Below are 19,373 nucleotides of genomic sequence, written 5' to 3'. Positions count from 1 at the left end.
TAAAAATTATATTGTATATATCATGTAATTACATATACAAATTCAGAACATATCAGAATGTTTATTTTCTTCATTTTTACCTGTATATCTGTTAGATAGATAGATAGATAATAGATAGATGATAGATAGATATAATACTTATATATGATATGTGTGTGTATATATTTATACACAGAGAAGGAAAACTCTGATTCCAAAAAACCTCCGCTGCCTTGCGGCATACCTCTTCAGGGGAAAGGCTAAGGGAGTAAACCCCGACAGAAAATCCGGAGCCGGAGTCCCTAAGGCGGTCTGACGTTGTAGTCAACACCGGCAACTCCTGCGGCGCACCTGAAGCCAAGCTGTATTGACTCCGTCTTTCCCTTGGACCCTTCAGCTGCGAAGAGAGGGGGGGTCTGCTGCATGGGCAACAGCAGACCCTCCATATCACCCCGCCCAGGCTCTGTAGCTTCAGCCTCACTGGAGAGGACACTCCAGCGTCATCGCAAGATGTCGATTCAACACGGGAGGAGACAGATACCGTGTCACTCCCGAGTCGGACTGCACAGCCATTCTCGGCGGTGCAGATAGACTCTTAAGAAGCTACACCATCGTCTCTCGAGACGGACGGCTGCCGACGACTACGACGACGACGACGATATTTATACAAGCTTGGCCCCCCAAAACATAATTTATTTATAAAAATGTGTATATTTAGTCTTCTTATTTAAACTTCAGTCACCTTCAAAGTGCTCTCCATCTGATGCAATACACTTATGAAATGTTTTTTCTACTGCTCAGAACAGTTTTTAAACTCATCAATTTTGATGCCTTCTAGTGCTTGTGCCATTTTTTGTTTCACCTCTTCCATATCAGCAAAGTGTTTCCCTTTGAGGAGTTCTTTCATCCAAGGAAACAAATAAACGTTGCTTGGGACATGATCTGGTGACTAGGGAGGGTGCGGCACCAGGGTCATGCAGTTTCTGGTCAAAAACTGCTGAACACTCAGCACAGCCTGGCAGGTGCACTCATAAACCACCCATCATGAAATCAGAATGGGCACACATGCTGAAAAAGTCTTCAAGAAAATTCACTAAAGCTGAACACAGCCTCTCACAACAACGCCTGCTGGTACACTGATACAGATGGGTACCTAGAACACTCACCTAGTGGGGGAAGCCTATACTAAAAGGGACCTGACCTCCAGAAGATAATTTCAGGTTTTGGGGGTCCACCCTCATATATCAGATAATATACATATTATATTTTTATAATGCATTGCTTTTATAATTTAAAAATTTTTTAATGCTTCTTTTTATTAAAAACTATGATTCACCACTTACCATTTTGTTCTAAGAGAGTCGACAGTGCGTTCGCAGAGGCCTGAAAGACTTCCTTTGATGAAGAATGCATCAGCATGGAGAGCATCACTTCCCTGTGAGCTGGGAGCCTTTCACAAGTTCAACCACAGTGTCAATACACAACCTGCTCAATCATTATCTCAAACATTTATTTATCATCATCTAATCTCTCTAACAAAAAAATGAGAGCATATAAACATTTTATATCACCTCCACTTATAGTTAGTTTTATATAATAAAAGTTAGATTTAAATTCATCAAATACTAATAAATTAGTATTTCTGTTTCTTCAAAGTTGATATGCAGTAAAGGGGAAAAAAGACTTAGCCAATCTATGAAGAGGTAATTAAAGTAAAATAAAAAGAGAGAGAAAATGAGAAAAAGAATCTAATGAAAGCTAGAAAGGAAAACTAAAAAATTGTAAAGAAGCAGTGTGAGTTTTTTTAATGTAGAGCATAAATACATTTTCTTTTAATAATGTATTTACTTTTAAGATTCTTACAGATATTGAGGAATCAGTATGCTATGAAGTGAAACTTATAACTGCAACATAAACCTACCTTACCCTAACCTCTTGAAAACATTGCTAAAGTGAATCAAGATTACTGTTTCCTTTCAAACTGGAGATGTTTAATTAGATATCATATGTGTTATTAATTCTCTTCTGATTGCCAGTGGATCACTATGCAAACAGGCTATCAGGATTTGAGATGTAGAATATTACTTTTAAGCTTCTGAGATAAGTCATTCAAATTTTAAAATCCAGAGCAAACAGCACAAATGTAAGCAGCTGCCACAAGACATGGCTTGCAGCCCTGCTATAAATCTGATATACACAGATCTCCTGTCTACAGTTTATATCTTTGGAAGAGAGGGCTGGTCTTATGATTCTTGAATAGTCCTTTCATAGAAAGCCTCCTCAAGAGCTGTCAGCTACAAATAATGTGCTCAAGAGAAGACAGGTCAGCACTGCAATCACAAGAAGGAAATTGCTATAGGAAGCTTCTAACCACATTTAATTCCTGATATGGACAACCTACTGGCTAGTCACTGTAGCAGAAAAGGCCACAGATAGCTCTGCGATTTCCATCACCTGAGATTAATTAAATACATGGTATTTTTAAATGAATGGCCATAAATTGGAAGATTCTTTTTTGATGGTTCATAGTTTACTGAATTACTCTTGATTCCAAATGTCTAGGTAATAACCTTCAAACACACAACCTTTTACTAACTACTGAAGGCAACTGGATCAAAATTTTATGGCAGAACTTAATACATAAATGCCTATATCAAAAATATTTCTAGTAATAAAATTTGCAGTTATGGTATTTTATATGGATTGATTAAAAATACAATTAAAATTTTCTATCATATAAAATTAAAACAACTGACTGGCCATCTTCATCTCCAATCTTCTCGTGCAAATTGTTTTGGTACATAAGGAGATTGTTTAGGGCCCAGCATGCAGCCTCCTGGATTAGAAGAGAAAAAAAAAACTGTCAAAAAATAAATCATTGAACAAACAACTTTGAATAACTATAATAATTATGAAGGAGTCCAACCTGCACATGCTTGTTTTTTCTGTGCCACGTTAAAGCTTTGTAACAGGCTTCTAGCCAAAACCATTTATCTTCTTCCTCCTCCTCATCGCCATTCTCCTGATTTTCATTCTTCTCCTCTAAGTCTTGATTTAAGAAAATGGTCTCAGCTTGAAAAAAACATAAATGTATGTCTTACTTACAGTTTGAATGACCAACTCTAAGTTCATATTCTGAAACATTATTAACAGAGGGAGGTATTCTTTAGCAGTGCCCTTGGTTAATTATAAAGACCTTTTTATACATTACATACCTCATAATACTGCTATCCCATCTAGATTCATGACCAAATGGGGAAGAGCGTACGAAACAAAACTAACTGACTAGAGGAAGATTAATGGCAATTAGCTGCCTAATAGCAAAGTCAAATCAAAGATGTATCTACTGATGTATAAACTTGAGAAATGTTAGTTCCCTTGAAAGTATTCTCTATTAGAAAATGAATTACATTAGGACAGAAAAGACTTTTAATAGGTCCTTTTCTACATATGACTTTCTTGTTACAATGTTAACAGTCAGGATCAAACGCACCTGGTCAGAACTTCCTTTTAGTGAAGTTACTTACTGAGGAGTGCTAAACAGCTGAGAGCTGCTATTTGCAATGTCGCATTCTTTGAATATTTCTTCACGGCTTTCACCACAAATTCGTGTACCTCGTTTAATACCAGGATGTTAAAAAAATTACCTAAAAGTTAAGTGAGATATTAGCTGAGTTCTCACTCATGAAATTTAAATTACCTTTTAATTATATAACAGTATTTAAACCAGTATTTAAATCCGGAGCCGGAGTCCTTAAGGCGGTTTGACGTTGTAGTCAACACCGGCAACTCCTGCGGCGCACCTGAAGCCAAGCTGTATTGACTCTGTCTTTCCCTTGGATCCTTCAGCTGCGAAGAGAGGGGGGGTCTGCTGCATGGGCAACAGCAGACCCTCCATATCACCCTGCCCAGGCTCTGTAGCTTCAGCTTCACTGGAGAGGACACTCCAGCGTCATCACAAGATGTCGATTCAACACGGGAGGAGACAGATACCGTGTCACTCCCGAGTTGGACTGCACAACCATTCTCGGCGGTGCAGATAGACTCTTAAGAAGCTACACCATCGTCTCTCGAGACGGACGGCTGCCGACGATTTAAACCAGTAAATTTAGGTAATGATGAATATTTTCATGCCATTAAAATATATTTACTTTAATTAAAATAGCTTAACATAATTGCATAAAGTTTTGAAAATGTATTACATGCAATCATTCAATAATCTTACTTAGTCAATGCAACTGACTGGGCCAAAATAATGATATATTAACTTTGTGTTCTTCTACTCCCTCTCATGTCCTCATCATATAAAAAACAGTGAGGTGTCTTATACACAGCACTACAATATGCATTGTACATAATAGCTTAATTTTCCTGCCATCTAAAAGATGTGGGAGGTAACCCTCCCTTGTCATTGAATGCTTTTGTTGAAACAACCTTCTTTCACTTAAAGGAATACTGCTGAGAAAACCCATTGGCACATTTGTCATTACTTGATCTTGTCTGAGAAAACCTCCGAAGAAAACTAAACAAAGGTTTCAACAATTTTAAACAAACCCAGAAGTTCCACACCTTTTCATACTCATTCTTCTGAGAATCAACACATCATCCAAAAATCTAAATGCTTAAAGAGAAACAAATTTGCAAATGATATTCCAGAAAGATGTGCCTCCTTCCAGTTAGCTTATTTGTAACTCTCTAACAGGTGCCAGGCTTCCCTCTAGAAGAATGAAACTCCTATGTAGCCTATAAGTGTCATTAAATGATCCCTGAGACACAAAGCCGGAATTGAAAAGCATATAAAACACCCAAAGCTCACATTAAATATCAATCAGTGGTTTCACAATCAAATGGCAGTTTTACTAGGCATAACTTTTTTTTACCAACACCTTTGTAAGTTTTTGCCTCTTCTGTATTCACCCACTAAGCATACATACTCCCCAAATCAGTCATGTCTAGTCTTGGAGTCATTTCAAAAAGATTCTCTTCTACTTTTATCAATTTCTCCAACTTGGTTGTTCTCCGTACTGTTATTCCCATGCACTGCCAATAGTTGATGCCCAACCACTGCCAACTGTATGAGTCTGGGCAAATACCAGCAAGACTGGCCTTATTTTATATTCAGACCATTTATGTAGAAATAGTAAATTGTAGAAGGTTTTTAAATGCATTAAATCCATACTTAGATTACAAAATTTGACAAATGCTAAGTATTTATTTATTGACTTTGAGTTTTCATTTTAATTATGAGAATAAAGTTAAAAGTTTTATCCAGCTTCTTTTGACACTATAAGAGGGAGAGTAAATTCTCTAATCATAAAATGGAAAAAATAATAACCTATTTAGAGATAAATGAGAGAAAATAGCATCTTTATCAGAAGATACATTTGATGGCTTTTCTTTTTTTTTTGAGAAGTTACAGAACAACACACAACTTACAGTGATATGCTAGTTTGTCTGGTTTATTTAATTTCAATAATGAAATCCCAAGTACCCTTCATGTGTCATTATAGACCTATTTGGTAATCAAGTACCATTTCCCTACTCACAACAATAAAACCACTTCTCCCTCCAATTCATTTCAAGGGATTATGATGAACTCACATTTTTAATATACGTTGTGCAAGCTGCAAGCTGAAACTTGACTGTGCTAAGTTGCAGAACATGAAATAGAGGATTGTGTGTTAGTATGCTGCGCCATTAGTTATTTTAAGAACTCAATATTTGAATTACATTAAAATGTTCTCAGATATCACCTAGCTAGCACAACTGTGTCTTTCTTCATGAAAACATAATAAATAAAAATTGTGCCTAATAAAAGAGATAAACTAGTAAATGGCTCCTACATTTTAGAAGAAATATTTCTGTTTAGGGATGCAGAAATCTATGTTCTTAGCCTGATTTCACCCCTTACTGACTACATGATCTTGGCCAACATACACAGACTTGCTGAAATGGGCCCTCATCTGCAAGTATGGATATATGGTAACATATCTTAATATTTAAACATTTCTTTCATCATTTCCAAGGTCATTTCTTACATAAAATGGAGTTTTGGGGTTTTTTTTGTTGTTGTTGTTTTGTTTTGTTTTGTTTTGTTTGTTTTTTGATCCTTGAAACAATCCTGAAAGATGGGAGTGGGGCAGGGAAGATCAATAGGGAGTTAAAATAAAAACTGTGAGCTGAAAGCAAATGGAGACCCAGAGTAGCCTTGTAGGAAAGTATGGATCACTGCAATCAAGAGACTAGCTTTGGGGAGATCCAAGATGGCGGAGGAGTAAGTGGAAGCTACACTAACCTCCTCCCAGGACCAGTCTGGATTTACAACTTAATTTTGGAGAAATCATCTGGAATAACCAACGGAACACTAGCTGGAAAGAAGTCTTATAACCACGGAGAGACAGAAAAGGCCGCTACATCACAACGTGACCGGTAGGCAGTGCGGAGACGCGGAAGGGCTAGCTGGGCTCACATGGGTGGCAGGAAGGGACTGAGAAACAGCTCAGCAGCCGGGGATTCCCCCTGAGAAGGGCAGGGTCTAAACCCCCAGCTGGGCTTCCCAGCCTACAGCAACAGAATGGAAAGTAAAATAGTATCAGCTGTGAAAAGCGAAAAGCCACAGGGTTTCTTGCTAGCCAGAGAGAAACAGCAGGAGAAAAAGAGCTCTTAAGTGGATCACATACGAAAATATTTTGGCCACCACTTACCCTGGGCTCAAGCAGAGGGAAGGCAGAGAGGACAGGAGACATTTGGGGAGAGTTTGGCACGGTGGCTTTGAGGGGAGAACGGGAGGAGCAGCCGACTGGATCCCAGTGCTGACTCATCCCCAGTACTGCGGGTAGACCATTCCCCTCCAAGTGGCGTCAGTCTGAGGGGAAGCAAAAGCCCTGCCTACAGGAATTAAGCTGCCACACCCACAGTCCTTAAGCCTGACAGCTAATCACAGATTGAATAGATTAACAATCAAAGAAAACAGACAACAGCAGTAGATCCCTGGAAGTCTCCAACAGGCTGCCTAGGGCCAGACTAGTACATGATCTGACGCCACCAGAGGCAGATCCAGGAAGTGCAGATCATTCTAAGAAGCACCAACAAACAATAGGAGTCACAAAAATGGGGAGACAGAGAAACAACCTCCCATCAAAAGGAAAGGTAGAATCCCCAGAAAGAGTGCTAAATGAAATAGAGGGAAGCGAACTATCAGATATGGAATTCAAAACATGGATTATGGAGAAGCTGAATGAGCTCAGTGGAAACTACAAAGAACTCCAGAAAAACTACAAGGAACTCACAGAAAATTACGTGAGCATGAAAAAGGACATAGAAGCTATCAATAAGAGCCAGGAGGAAATGACGAATACGATCTCTGAATTGAAGAACACAGTAGAAGGAATTAAAAGCAGGCTAGAGGAAGCAGAAGATCTGATCAGTGAGCTGGAGGACAACCTACACAAAAACTCCCAGACAGTGCAACAAAATGAAAAAAGACTGAAGAGGTTCTAAGACAGCTGCAGGACAACATGAAACATAATAATATCCATATCATAGGAATTCCAGAAGGAGAAGAAGAAGAGCAAGGGATAGAAAACCTCTTTGAAAAACTAATGACAGAAAACTTCCCTAACATGACGAGAGAAAGAGTCACGCAAGTCCAGGAAGCACAGAGGGTCCCAATGAAGATGAACCCCAACAGGCCCACCTCAAGACACATCATAATTAAAATGGCAACATTCAAAGACAAAGAGAGGATCCTAAAAGTAGCAAGAGAAAAACAACTAATGACATACAAGGGTACTCCAATAAGGCTATCATCAGATTTCTCAGCAGAAACACTACAAGCCAGAAGGGAATGGCAAAAAATATTCCAAGCAATGAAAAACAAAGGCCTACAATCTAGAATACTATACCCAGCAAAGCTCTCAATCAAAATGGAGGGTGAAATAAGGAGCTTCCAAGACAAAAGAAGGCTAAAAGAATACATCTCCACCAAACCAGCAATGCAAGACATGCTAAAGGGTCTGCTCTAAGAAGATAAAGAAACAGAGAGAGACAGAGAAGAACACGAGTACAAAGGGGAAAAATGACAATGAATAAGTACTTATCGGTAATAACCTTAAATGTAAATGGATTAAACGCTCCAATTAAAAGACATAGGGTAGCTGAATGGATTAGAAAGAATGACCCACATATATGCTGTCTACAAGAGACCCACCTTAGAACAAAAGATCTACACAGACTGAAAGTAAAGGGATGGAAAAAAGTATTTCAAGCAAATGGGCATGAAAAAAAAGCCGGGGTAGCAATATTTATATCAGACAAAACAGATTTCACAGCAAAGTCCATAAAAAGAGACAAAGAAGGGCATTTCATAATACTTAAGGGAAAAATCCATCAAGAAGATATAACCCTTATAAATATATATGCACCCAACTTAGGAGCACCCAAATATATAAGGAAAATTTTGAAAGACTCCAAGAAAGATATAGACAACAACACACTCATAGTAGGGGACTTTAACACCCCATTGTCAACAATGGACAGATCTTCGAAGCAAAGAAACACCAAAGATATTGAGGCACTGAACAACACTCTAGATCAAATGGACTTAGTCGATATATATAGAAGTTTTCACCCCAAAGAAGCAAAATATACATACTTCTCAAGTGCACATGGAACATTTTCAGAGATAGACCACATGGTAGGACACAAAACAAGCCTTAACAAATTCAAGAAAATTGAAATTATATCAAGCATCTTCTCAGATCACAATGCCTTAAAATTGGAAATCAACCTCAAGGAAAAAACTCAAAAACATTCAAACTCATGGAGAATGAATAACATGCTATTAAATAATGAATGGGTTAACAATGACATCAAGGAAGAAATCAAAAAGTTTCTGGAAACTAATGATAATGAACACACAACAACCCAAAACCTATGGGATACAGCGAAAGCAGTCCTAAGAGGAAAGTTCATAGCAATACAGGCCTACCTAAAAAAACTAGAAGAATATCTAATAAAAAATTTAACCCTACAGCTACAAGAACTAGAGGAAGAACAACAAGCAAAGCCCAGATCAAGTAGAAGGAAGGAAATCATCAAGATCAGAGCAGAATTAAATGACATAGAGTCTAAACTAACAATTCAAAAGATCAACAAAAGTAGGAGCTGGTTCTTTGAAAAAATAAACAAAATTGACAAGCCTTTAACCAGACTCATCAAGAAAAAAAGAGAGAGGACCCAAATAAATAAAATCAGAAACGAAAGAGGAGAAATCACAACTGATACCACAGAAATACAAAGGATTATAAGAAATTATTACGAACAACTGTATGGCAAGAAATTTGACAACCTAGAGGAAATGGACAAATTCCTGGAAACCTATAGTCTTCCCAAACTGAATCAAGAAGAAGCAGAAAGTCTGAATAGACCAATAACAGCTAGTGAAATTGAAGCAGTGATCAAAAAACTCCCAGCACACAAAAGCCCTGGACCGGATGGCTTCACAAGTGAATTCTACAAAACATTTAGGAAAGAACTAACTCCTATCCTTCTCAGACTATTCCAAAAGATACAAGAAGAGGGAAGACTGCCAAACTCATTCTATGAAGCCAGTATAACCCTAATTCCAAAACCAGGTCAAGACACAACAAAGAAAGAAAACTACAGGCCAATATCGCTGATGAACATAGATGCTAAAATCCTCAACAAAATATTGGCAAACTGGATCCAGCAACACATTAGAAAGATCATACACCACGATCAAGTAGGATTCATCCCAGGGATGCAAGGATGTTTTAATATTTGCAAATCAATAAACATAATACACCACATAAACAAAATGAAAGACAAAAACCACATGATAATATCAATAGATGCAGAAAAAGCATTTGATAAAGTACAACACCCATTTATGATAAAAACTCTCAGCAAAATGGGAATAGAGGGCGCATACCTCAACATAATAAAGGCCATATATGAGAAACCTGAAGCCAACATCATACTCAATGGGCAAAAACTGAGAGCATTCCCCCTGAGATCAGGAACAATACAAGGATGTCCGCTCTCTCCACTCCTATTCAACATAGTCTTGGAAGTTCTAGCCACCGCAATCAGACAAGAAAGAGAAATAAAAGGCATCCAAATTGGAAAAGAGGAAGTAAAACTGTCATTATTTGCAGATGACATGATAGTGTACATAGAAAACCCTATAGACTCCACAAAAAAACTACTCGACCTAATAAGTGAATTCGGCAAAATAGCAGGATACAAAGTCAATATTAAGAAATCAAAGGCATTTTTATACACCAACAATAAAAACTCAGAGATAGAAACTGAAAGAAAAATTCAATTTCCCATAGCAACAAGAAAAATAAAATACCTAGGAATAAACTTAACCAAGGAGGTAAAAGACCTGTACTCAGAAAACTACATAACACTGAAGAAAGAAATTAAAGAAGGTACAAATAAATGGAAGCATATACCATGCTCATGGATGGGAAGAATCAACATCATTAAAATGTCCATACTACCCAAAGCAATTTATAGATTCAATGCAATCCCTATTAAAATACCAGCAACATATTTCACAGACCTAGAACAAATACTTCAAAAATTTATATGGAACCAAAAAAGAGCCCGAATAGCCACAGCAATTTTGAGGAAGAACACAGTAGGAGGAATCACAATACCTGATATCAAACTATACTACAAGGCCATGGTAATCAAAACAGTCTGGTACTGGCATAAAAACAGACATATAGATCAATGGAACAGAATAGAGAGCCCAGAAATAAACCCAGGTTCATATGGTCAACTAATATTTGACAAAGGGGGAAAGAACATCAAATGGAGTGAAAGGAGCCTCTTCAACAAATGGTGTTGGGAGAACTGGACAGGGACATGCAAAAAAATGAAACTAGACCACCAACTTACACCATACACCAGAATAAACTCAAAATGGATCAAAGACTTAAATGTAAGCCGTGATACCATAAAAGTCCTAGAGGAAAAAATAGGCAGGAAAATTTCAGATATCCCACATAGCAACATTTTCACTGATATATCTCCTAAGGCAAGGGAAATAAAGGAAAGAATAAACAAATGGGACTCCATCAAACTAAAAAGTTTCTGCTCAGCTAAAGAAAACATCAGCAAGATGCAAAGGAAACCAACCATATGGGAAAATATATTCGCCAATGACATCTCAGACAAGGGATTGATCTCCAAAATATATAAAGAACTCATACGACTCAACACCAAGAAGACAGACAACCCAATTAAAAAATGGGCAAAGGACCTGAACAAACACTTCTCCAAAGAAGACATACAGAGGGCCCATAGACATATGAAAGTATGCTCAACATCACTAGCCATCAGAGAGATGCAAATAAAAACCACAATGAGATACCGCCTCACACCAGTCAGAATGGCCATCATCAACAAATCAACAAACAACTTGTGCTGGAGAGGATGCGGAGAAACAGGAACCCTGGTGCATTGCTGGTGGGAATGCAGACTGGTGCAGCCACTATGGAAAACAGTTTGGAATTTCCTCAAAAAACTAAAAATGGAACTGCCTTTTGAACCAGCAATTCCATTGCTAGGATTATATCCGAAAAATCCTCAAACACCAATTCAAAAGAACCTATGCACTCCAATGTTCATAGCAGCCCTGTTTACAATAGCCAAGTGCTGGAAACAACCTAAATGCCCATCTGTAGATGAGTGGATCAAAAAACTGTGGTACATTTACACAATGGAGTTCTATGTAGCAGAAAGAAAGAAGGAACTTCTACCATTTGCAACAACATGGATGGAACTAGAGACAATTATGCTTAGCGAAACAAGCCAGGCAACGAAAGAAAAATACGTTATGCTGTCACCTATTACAGGAAACTAATGAACAACACAAACAAATGAGCAAAATTGAACCAGAGGTATGTAAACAAGGAGTAGACTATCAGTAACAAGGGGGGAGGTGGGAGGGAGAAAAGGGGGTAAGAAGGGGAAGTGTCAAATCAAAGAACATGTATAAATGACCCACAGACATGGGCAACTGAGTGGGGACTGAATGTGGGGGAAGGGAGGGGCAGGGTACAGGGAAGCAAGAGGGGAAAAAAAAAGTGAGAACTGTAATGGAAAAACAAACAAAAAAATTTTTTTAGTGGGGGAAAATGAAAATATGAAGAATGGAAATGCCAGTTCAGTGAATATTAGGACAAAGATTTTCCTTCACGTTGTATATTTTTCTCCCTATTTGATCTCTCCAGAGTTTGGCATTCTAAACAAGTAAGTAATGACTTAAGTTTCTTTGCATAGAACTAATAAGACCAGTTGTTAATAAAGGTTCCTTTTTTTGACCAAGCCTTTGACTGGAATGTCAAGCCTAAAGGAGACATGCTTGGGCTCAGGTTGTTACCAAAAAGCCCTGAGGAACTGGGAATGACTTTCAAAGGTAATAAAAGCCCATGAAATAAAAGGCCTGCTGCCATGGTTGGTTGTGCGGTCCACAGCAATCTCTCCAGGGAAGGAACGAAGGTTGTTTTCCTGAAAGATAGCTAGAAGGGACCTTAAGGCACAATGGAAAACCAGAAAGACTTGGAAAGGACAGGTGTGTACAGGCAAGGATGAATGCCAGGTATGTGGCCCAGCTTCTGTGCCCTGAAGAGCAGACTGAGGGTCACCCTAAATGTTCCTTGGGTAAGTTCCAGCAAAACAGAACTAAAGATCATAAGTGATCATTTGCTGCTCTTGTTATGTTTATGCAAATGAACAGGATAAATTAAAAATGGACTTAATGTAGTCCCTTTAAAGACAAGGAGAGTAATCTTAGGGAGAAAAATCATTATTCAAGGAAAATCACAATGATCAGTAGCAGACTGTAAAGTAGGGCAGCTAACCGTCTTAAAAGTTTCTTCTCATTTAAAAAATGGTTTCACTTGAAAATTAAACCATATCTGTGATATCACCAAAGAGACTCAAGTTGCAGGCAAGTAGAATGTCAACTGCCTTGCAACTGGATGTCTTCCCAATAAGACAGCCTTACAGATTTAGAGACTTGTTTGTTGGTTATGTTACATAAATTAACATGTGTTTTCTGTTTTCAAAGGGCATAAGCCTATGACCGCATTACCTGAGTGATTGTCTGTACGCATAAGCCTCACTTAATCCTCTCTGCAGCGCTGCCTCCTGAGACTCAACAGTTTGGCTGAACTAAATGGCTGGGTTGGTGAAGAATGGGGTGGTCTGTGGGCTTCACTTTAAAACTGATTTCTCTTTTCTATCCTAATGGCTTGGACAGAAAGGGCCCAGAGGTCTGAGAGGGGGGAAACATAAACTATTTCCCTCAGCCCAAACTAAATATAATGGGCAAAAGGGTTTTGGACAGGCGAGATGTGCCTAGCACACCTTCCTCCAAAGAAGCCCCCCCCCTTTTTTTTTTCTCCTAATGTGGAACATTGAAAAATTAATCCCTGCCTTTTGTCACCTAGTAGTTATGGATTGAATGATGTCTTTTAACCCTTTTTGCCAAATCTGTTGCCCCCAGAACACAACAAGGACACCAGTCTGCTAAACCAAGCACGCCGTTGTCCGGAGACAGCCAACTGACCTGGAGTCTGCACGATCCTTCCCCATGTGGGAAGGTCACCCTCCCCTCCATACCCCCACTATTATTAGGGATTTCTGGACCCAAGGGTAGGTAGGACGACGACCATGTCCAGCTTGAAGCAGCTAGAGGAGCTTGAGACCTTCGCCCATTGTCCTTTACAAGATTACAAAGGAGTCTTAATATCTGAGAGGGAGGGATAGTTATTTTTTACGAACCATGGGTATGGACTTGGGGGGGGGGTTGCTGGGGGAGGGAGATGCTGGGTGGAGGGGAGTAAAGGGGAGAAAATTGGAACTATTGTAACAATATAATCAATAAAGAAAAGCTGAGGAAAAAAAAAAAAGAGAGAGACTAGCTTTGGGATCTCTCCAAGGTAGAATTGGTCAACCTAAGGCTCCCACACTCAGCTTGGACCTAAAAAAGATTCTGAATTGCTCCTAGGTTCTCAGGATTCTCAGAGGTTAAACTCAATCAAATAGATGCTAACAGGCACACAGGAAAATAAGACTGCAACAGGCTGGCACTCAGCACAGAGCAGTAAGTTTAACTTACCAAGGGCTTCTTATATTGGAATTATCCAACACAAAATGTGGATAATTAAGGATTAATGATTAAAGAAATATAAAATAGAATAAAAGAAAACAGAAAGAGAAGAAAGGAAAAAAGAGAGCAAATAAGAGGCATTCAAAAGTTCCCTGGCAGGTCTGAAAATAAAATGAGAATTTTTTTAATGTGTTAAAAAACCTGACAACTTCTAGTTAGAATGGAAGCGTGGGTAGACATGCTTCACCTTCTCATGCAACCATGAAAAGAATTACAATCAGATCTCAAAAACAAATAAAAACCAGAACCATCAGAAAATTGAGTTACATGGAAGTCTGACAACGGAAGATTTAAAGAAGCCACATTCATCCAGCTGGGTAGGAGGGGCAGAGTCACAGAGAATGTATGGAGAGGTGACATGGCTCAGACAAGCTGCACTGTTGGTGGCAGAACAAATGGTGCCACATTCACGTGTTGGATAAAAATCAGGAGGGATACCCTGGGAGCGAGCAATCCCACCCCCAGGCCCAGGGTTCCAGCACTGGGAAGATAAACCCCATTACCTCTGGCTATATAAACAAGTGGGGGTTGGAGCAGTGAAAGAAACTGATGGATTTTCACCACTTAAAGGGTCCACATGATCTTAGAACATTCACTAACACCAACTGGAAGGGTGCCAACTGCATATGGGAAGTGGGTGAAGGGACGGGAAATGGAGCAAGTGCCAGGCAAATCATCAGAAGCCAGGCAGCAGCATTGTCCCCTCAAGCTCCCCACCACAAACAGAGCTGCAAAGCTGTGAAACTGTGGCCCTCACCTTGGCAATTACCTAAGTCTCCACCCCACACATTTACAGGCTCCTTTGCTACACAGGCCATGCTACTAAGACAGAACGTAAAAGCAGCTCTACCTAATGCACAGAAACAAACACAGGGAGGCTGCCAAATTGAGGAGGCAAAGGAATATGGCACAAATGAAAGAACAGAACAAAAACCCCAGAAAAAGAACTAACTGAAAGGGAAATAGACAACCTATCAGATGAAGAGTTCAAAACACTGGTGAAAAGAATGCTCAGAGAAATGATTGAGTGTGGCAACAGTATAAAGAAAGAAATGAAGGTTACACTAAGTGAAATAAAGAAAAATATACAGGAAACCAACAGTGAAGGGAAGGAAGCCAGGATTCAAATGAATAACTTGGAACAAAAGGAAGAAATAAATATTCAGCGGGAACAGAAAGAAGAAACAAGAATTGATAAAAATGAGGAGAGGATTAGGAACCTCTGGGACAACATAAAATGTACCAACATCTGAAATGTAGGGGTGCCAGAAGGAGAAGAGAAAGAGCAAGAAATTGAAAGATTATTTGAAAAAATAATGAAAGGAAACTTCCCTAATCTGGCAAAGGAAATAGACATACAAGTCCATGAAGCACAGAGTCCCAAGCAAGTTGGATCCAAAGAGGACCACACCAAGACACATCATAATTAAAATGCCAAAGGTTAAAGATAAAGAGAGAATCTTAAAAACAGCAAGAGAAAAGCAGAGAGTTACTTAGAAAGGAAATCAGCTGATTTCTCAAAAGAAATTTTTCAGTCAAGAAAGGGCTGGCAAGAAGTATTCAAAGTAATGAAAAGCAAGAACCTAGGACCAAGATTAATGTATTCAGCTAAGCTATCATTTTGAATGGAAGGGCAGATAAAGTGCTTCCCAGATAAGGTAAAGCTAAAGGAATTCATCATCACCAAGCCATTATTACATGAAATGTTAAAGGCACCTATTTAAGAAAAGGAAGAAGATCAAAATTATGAATGTTAAAATGACAACTCACAACTATCAACAACTGAATCTAAAAAACAAAAATAATAACAAAGCAAACAACTAGAACAAGAAAGAATCATAGATATGGAGATCATTTGGAAGGGGAGAGAAATGGGGAAATGGTGCAGGGATTAAGAAGCATAATTGGTAGGAACAAAATAGACAGGGGGTGCTAAGAATAGCACCGGAAAGGGTCAAGCTAAAGAACTTACACACACAACCCATGGACACGAACTAAGGGAGGGAACTGCTGGAGGAAAGGTGGGTACCGGGCAAAGGGGGAAGAGTTGGGACAACTGTAACAGCATAATCAGTAAAATTTACTAAAAACAAGAAAAAAAGGAATACATTTAAAAATCTAATAAATGAGCAACTTGAATTTATCACCAGAGCACAAAGTGGCTTAATATTAGAAAACCTATAGATGTAATTCTCCATATTATCAAGATATAAGGAAAACACCTAATCTTAACATATTTTTAATATTTTCTAAAATTTAATGATCACCCCAATAAATTCAATAAAAAGGGGAAAAGGCACACATGTAAGAATAAAAGCAAATAAGAAACATATAGAAACTTCTACTTCTTAACTTGATAAAAGCTCTTTGTCACAAAACAAACAAGACAAGATTAATACAAGAAAACTTACAGCAAGCATTACTCTGGATGGGAGAATATTTAAGCATTCCCTTTAAAATCAAGCTCAAGACAAGGATGCCTACTACCACTGCTTCTATGCAACACTGTACTAGTAATGCTGTGCCATGCAAGAAGAAAAGGAAATGAAATAATAGATGTAACAAAAAAGGAAAATAAATTAAATAATTGCAACATAGAAAACTTAAGAGCATTTACAAATAGATTTTTAGAATTAATAAGTTTAGAAAGGTAGGTAAGTGCTCTTACAAAAAAAATCATTTGCATTTCTTTTGCATACACAGTTTAAAATACATAATGTTGAGGGATTGAGCAAAAAAGAAAAAGAAATTTATAGTGTAAGTAAAATAGGTTTCATAAGTCAAAAAATAATAAAATAAAATATAATGTAAAAAGATTTACCACTTATAGTAACAAAATATATCTAAAAATAACTAATGAGATATACAAAAAAATTATGTCAGTTCTTCTTAAGTTGATCTATATATTTTGTGCATTTTCAATCAAAATCTCAATGGAGCTTTCCAAGGAACTAGATGTTATTTATGAAAATTGTATGAAATAGTTGAGGTCCAAGGAAAAAAGCATGGTAATTTGATCTATTAGCTTTTCAGATATCAGGACTTGTAGAGGTATAGTAATTTAAACAGCATGATATGGATCCAGAACTAATCAAATTAACCAAGACAATAGAACAGCAAAAACAAACATAAACCTTATATAAAACATAAAATTATATTTCTTATACATATAAATAATGCATATATATTCAGTGTATCACACTGCTTAGAAATGAACCATATAATAAATTGTGCTCTCCATATTATTTTTTAAATAAATTTCATTCCTTCTTTATAAAAAATTCCAGACAGATATAGCACTTCAGTACTTAAATTAGAAAGACTTGCTATAAAATATAGACTATATTATCTTAGAGGAAGGAAAAGATTTAGTGTACATAAAAAAGGGTAAATCATAAAGCAACTGATTAAATTAAACTATATTACAAGAGCCAACATAAAGATGATGAAAAGACAGGTCACCAATCAAAAGAAGATATTTTCAATACATATAACCAACAACCAAAACATTTCATACAACTGTATGAAAAAAATACTTGAGTCTTAAAAGCATAATTTTTTAATTGCAAAAGACAATATCTACCATTACTTCATTTTTATTAAACAAAAACAAGCAAACATAAAAACTTTTATTTAGGGAGATGTGTGAATGTAGTATAACTATATTTAGAAAGCAAAAATAATAAAATTGTCAACACAAAATTCTGGGGAGTGTTAACCTCCATAGAGAAAGCAGGGGAAAGAAGTAGCCCAGAGTAGTTTTCCCAGTCCAGGTAATGTACTAGTCCTTAAGTTGGGTGAAAATTCCTTTTGCATTGTGCTTCACATTTTCTACATGCTATGTTGCTGTGTATATGTCAACTATTTATATAATGATACTTTAAATATAGCACTAATAATAAGATCAGACCTCTTACATTGCAGTTCTCTTTACCACTCCTTTTAAAATTACATCTAAGTATGACAGAATAGTTTACAATTATATAATATTTCCATCCAATGTATGTCAGTATGTTACTTTTTCATCAATGTAAAACATACATTTGCTATATATACTTACATCATATAGACTGTGATAATAAATGAACCAAGAATTATAACTCACCTAACGTAAGTCTATGCAGCAAGCAACAACTCACTTCTTGAATTTTTTCATTGACAGGGAACGTTCTCATGGCTTCTACCGCAATATTATAACACCTGACATTGCCACTCATGAGGACTTCAACATTATTGCCTAAATTTAAGAAATCATAATCATCAATAAGGTAATAATCTCTCCATTGAAATATGCACCCAAAGACATCTGCAACATAATGCCTACATTTCCAAATTTAAATACCATGTTCTGTCAAATAACTATAAAAATACTATGTTGTTCATTGAGAATATAATAGGATCTAGGGCTCATCTCTACATTAAAGGAAAGTTGTTTTATTCCTGTTTCTTGACATAAAAACCTAAACAAAATAAAGAGAAAATTGTAAGTATAAAAATATAACGTCTTGGCCATAAATGTTCAAATAAATGAATGTACGGCCTACTTCCTAATCAGTTAATAGTCTGCCGGATAATAGCTTTTAATTGTTTCTTTTCCTCAAACCAACAAAAAATAAATAAAGATTATGTTCCATAATTAACAGCTAAAATCAGCTATGATCTATTTTCTGCGCATCCCAGAAAGGCAGCAGAAGCGCAGCCAGTGTTCAAGGCAACAAAAGCAAGCTTCCTGCGGCTCGAGAGAGAAGAGGAAAAGACTGAGGCACAGGGGAGGAGAGACAGGGCATTAAAATATATGACTAAGGGACAAACACTGGTGAACCAGTGGGGAAGGAAAGACTTCCCTGGGAAAATTAATTCATTAATAGAGAGAGGAAATGTGTGAATAGAACCTATGTGGAGAAAACTAATTTGTATGTCTGAACGAAATGTTAACTATTACTAAAACAAAAACAAAACAAAACAAAAAAGATGTCTGCAAAACATTTTTCTTACTTTTTAAGCATAGCCATACTAACTGTTTTCCCAAAAATATAGTTTTAATGTTTAAGCGTACTAAAAGTTAAATATAGAAAAACATCTTAGAATGAAAGAAAATGGCCTCTTAAAACAATTTGCTGCATTTACTCTGAATGGAGAACATGACGTCCTTTAAGACTCAAAGGTAAATTTCTTCCAATTA

General features: G+C 37.3%; 1 protein-coding gene across 1 annotated transcript in view; it reads right to left on the bottom strand.

Moving 5' to 3' along the window:
• Positions 1-19,373, bottom strand: part of LRRK2 (leucine rich repeat kinase 2) — a 143,917-nt gene that overhangs the window by 109,239 nt on the left and 15,305 nt on the right. Inside the window, exons 7-11 of the mRNA XM_090273021.1 lie at positions 18,297-18,428; positions 3,507-3,626; positions 2,906-3,051; positions 2,736-2,815; positions 1,323-1,429 (exon numbers count right to left, since the gene is read on the bottom strand). Of these exons, the coding sequence (XP_090129147.1) occupies positions 1,323-1,429; positions 2,736-2,815; positions 2,906-3,051; positions 3,507-3,626; positions 18,297-18,428 (585 nt within the window). The remainder of the gene's footprint in view (positions 1-1,322; positions 1,430-2,735; positions 2,816-2,905; positions 3,052-3,506; positions 3,627-18,296; positions 18,429-19,373) is intronic.

The sequence above is a fragment of the Furipterus horrens genome, unplaced genomic scaffold (assembly GCF_987537825.1).
Source record: "Furipterus horrens unplaced genomic scaffold, mFurHor1.1.pri manual_scaffold_4, whole genome shotgun sequence".
NCBI lineage: Eukaryota > Metazoa > Chordata > Mammalia > Chiroptera > Furipteridae > Furipterus > Furipterus horrens.
The sequence above is the reverse complement of the archived record's forward strand: the minus strand, read 5'-3'. Positions and strand labels throughout refer to the sequence as shown.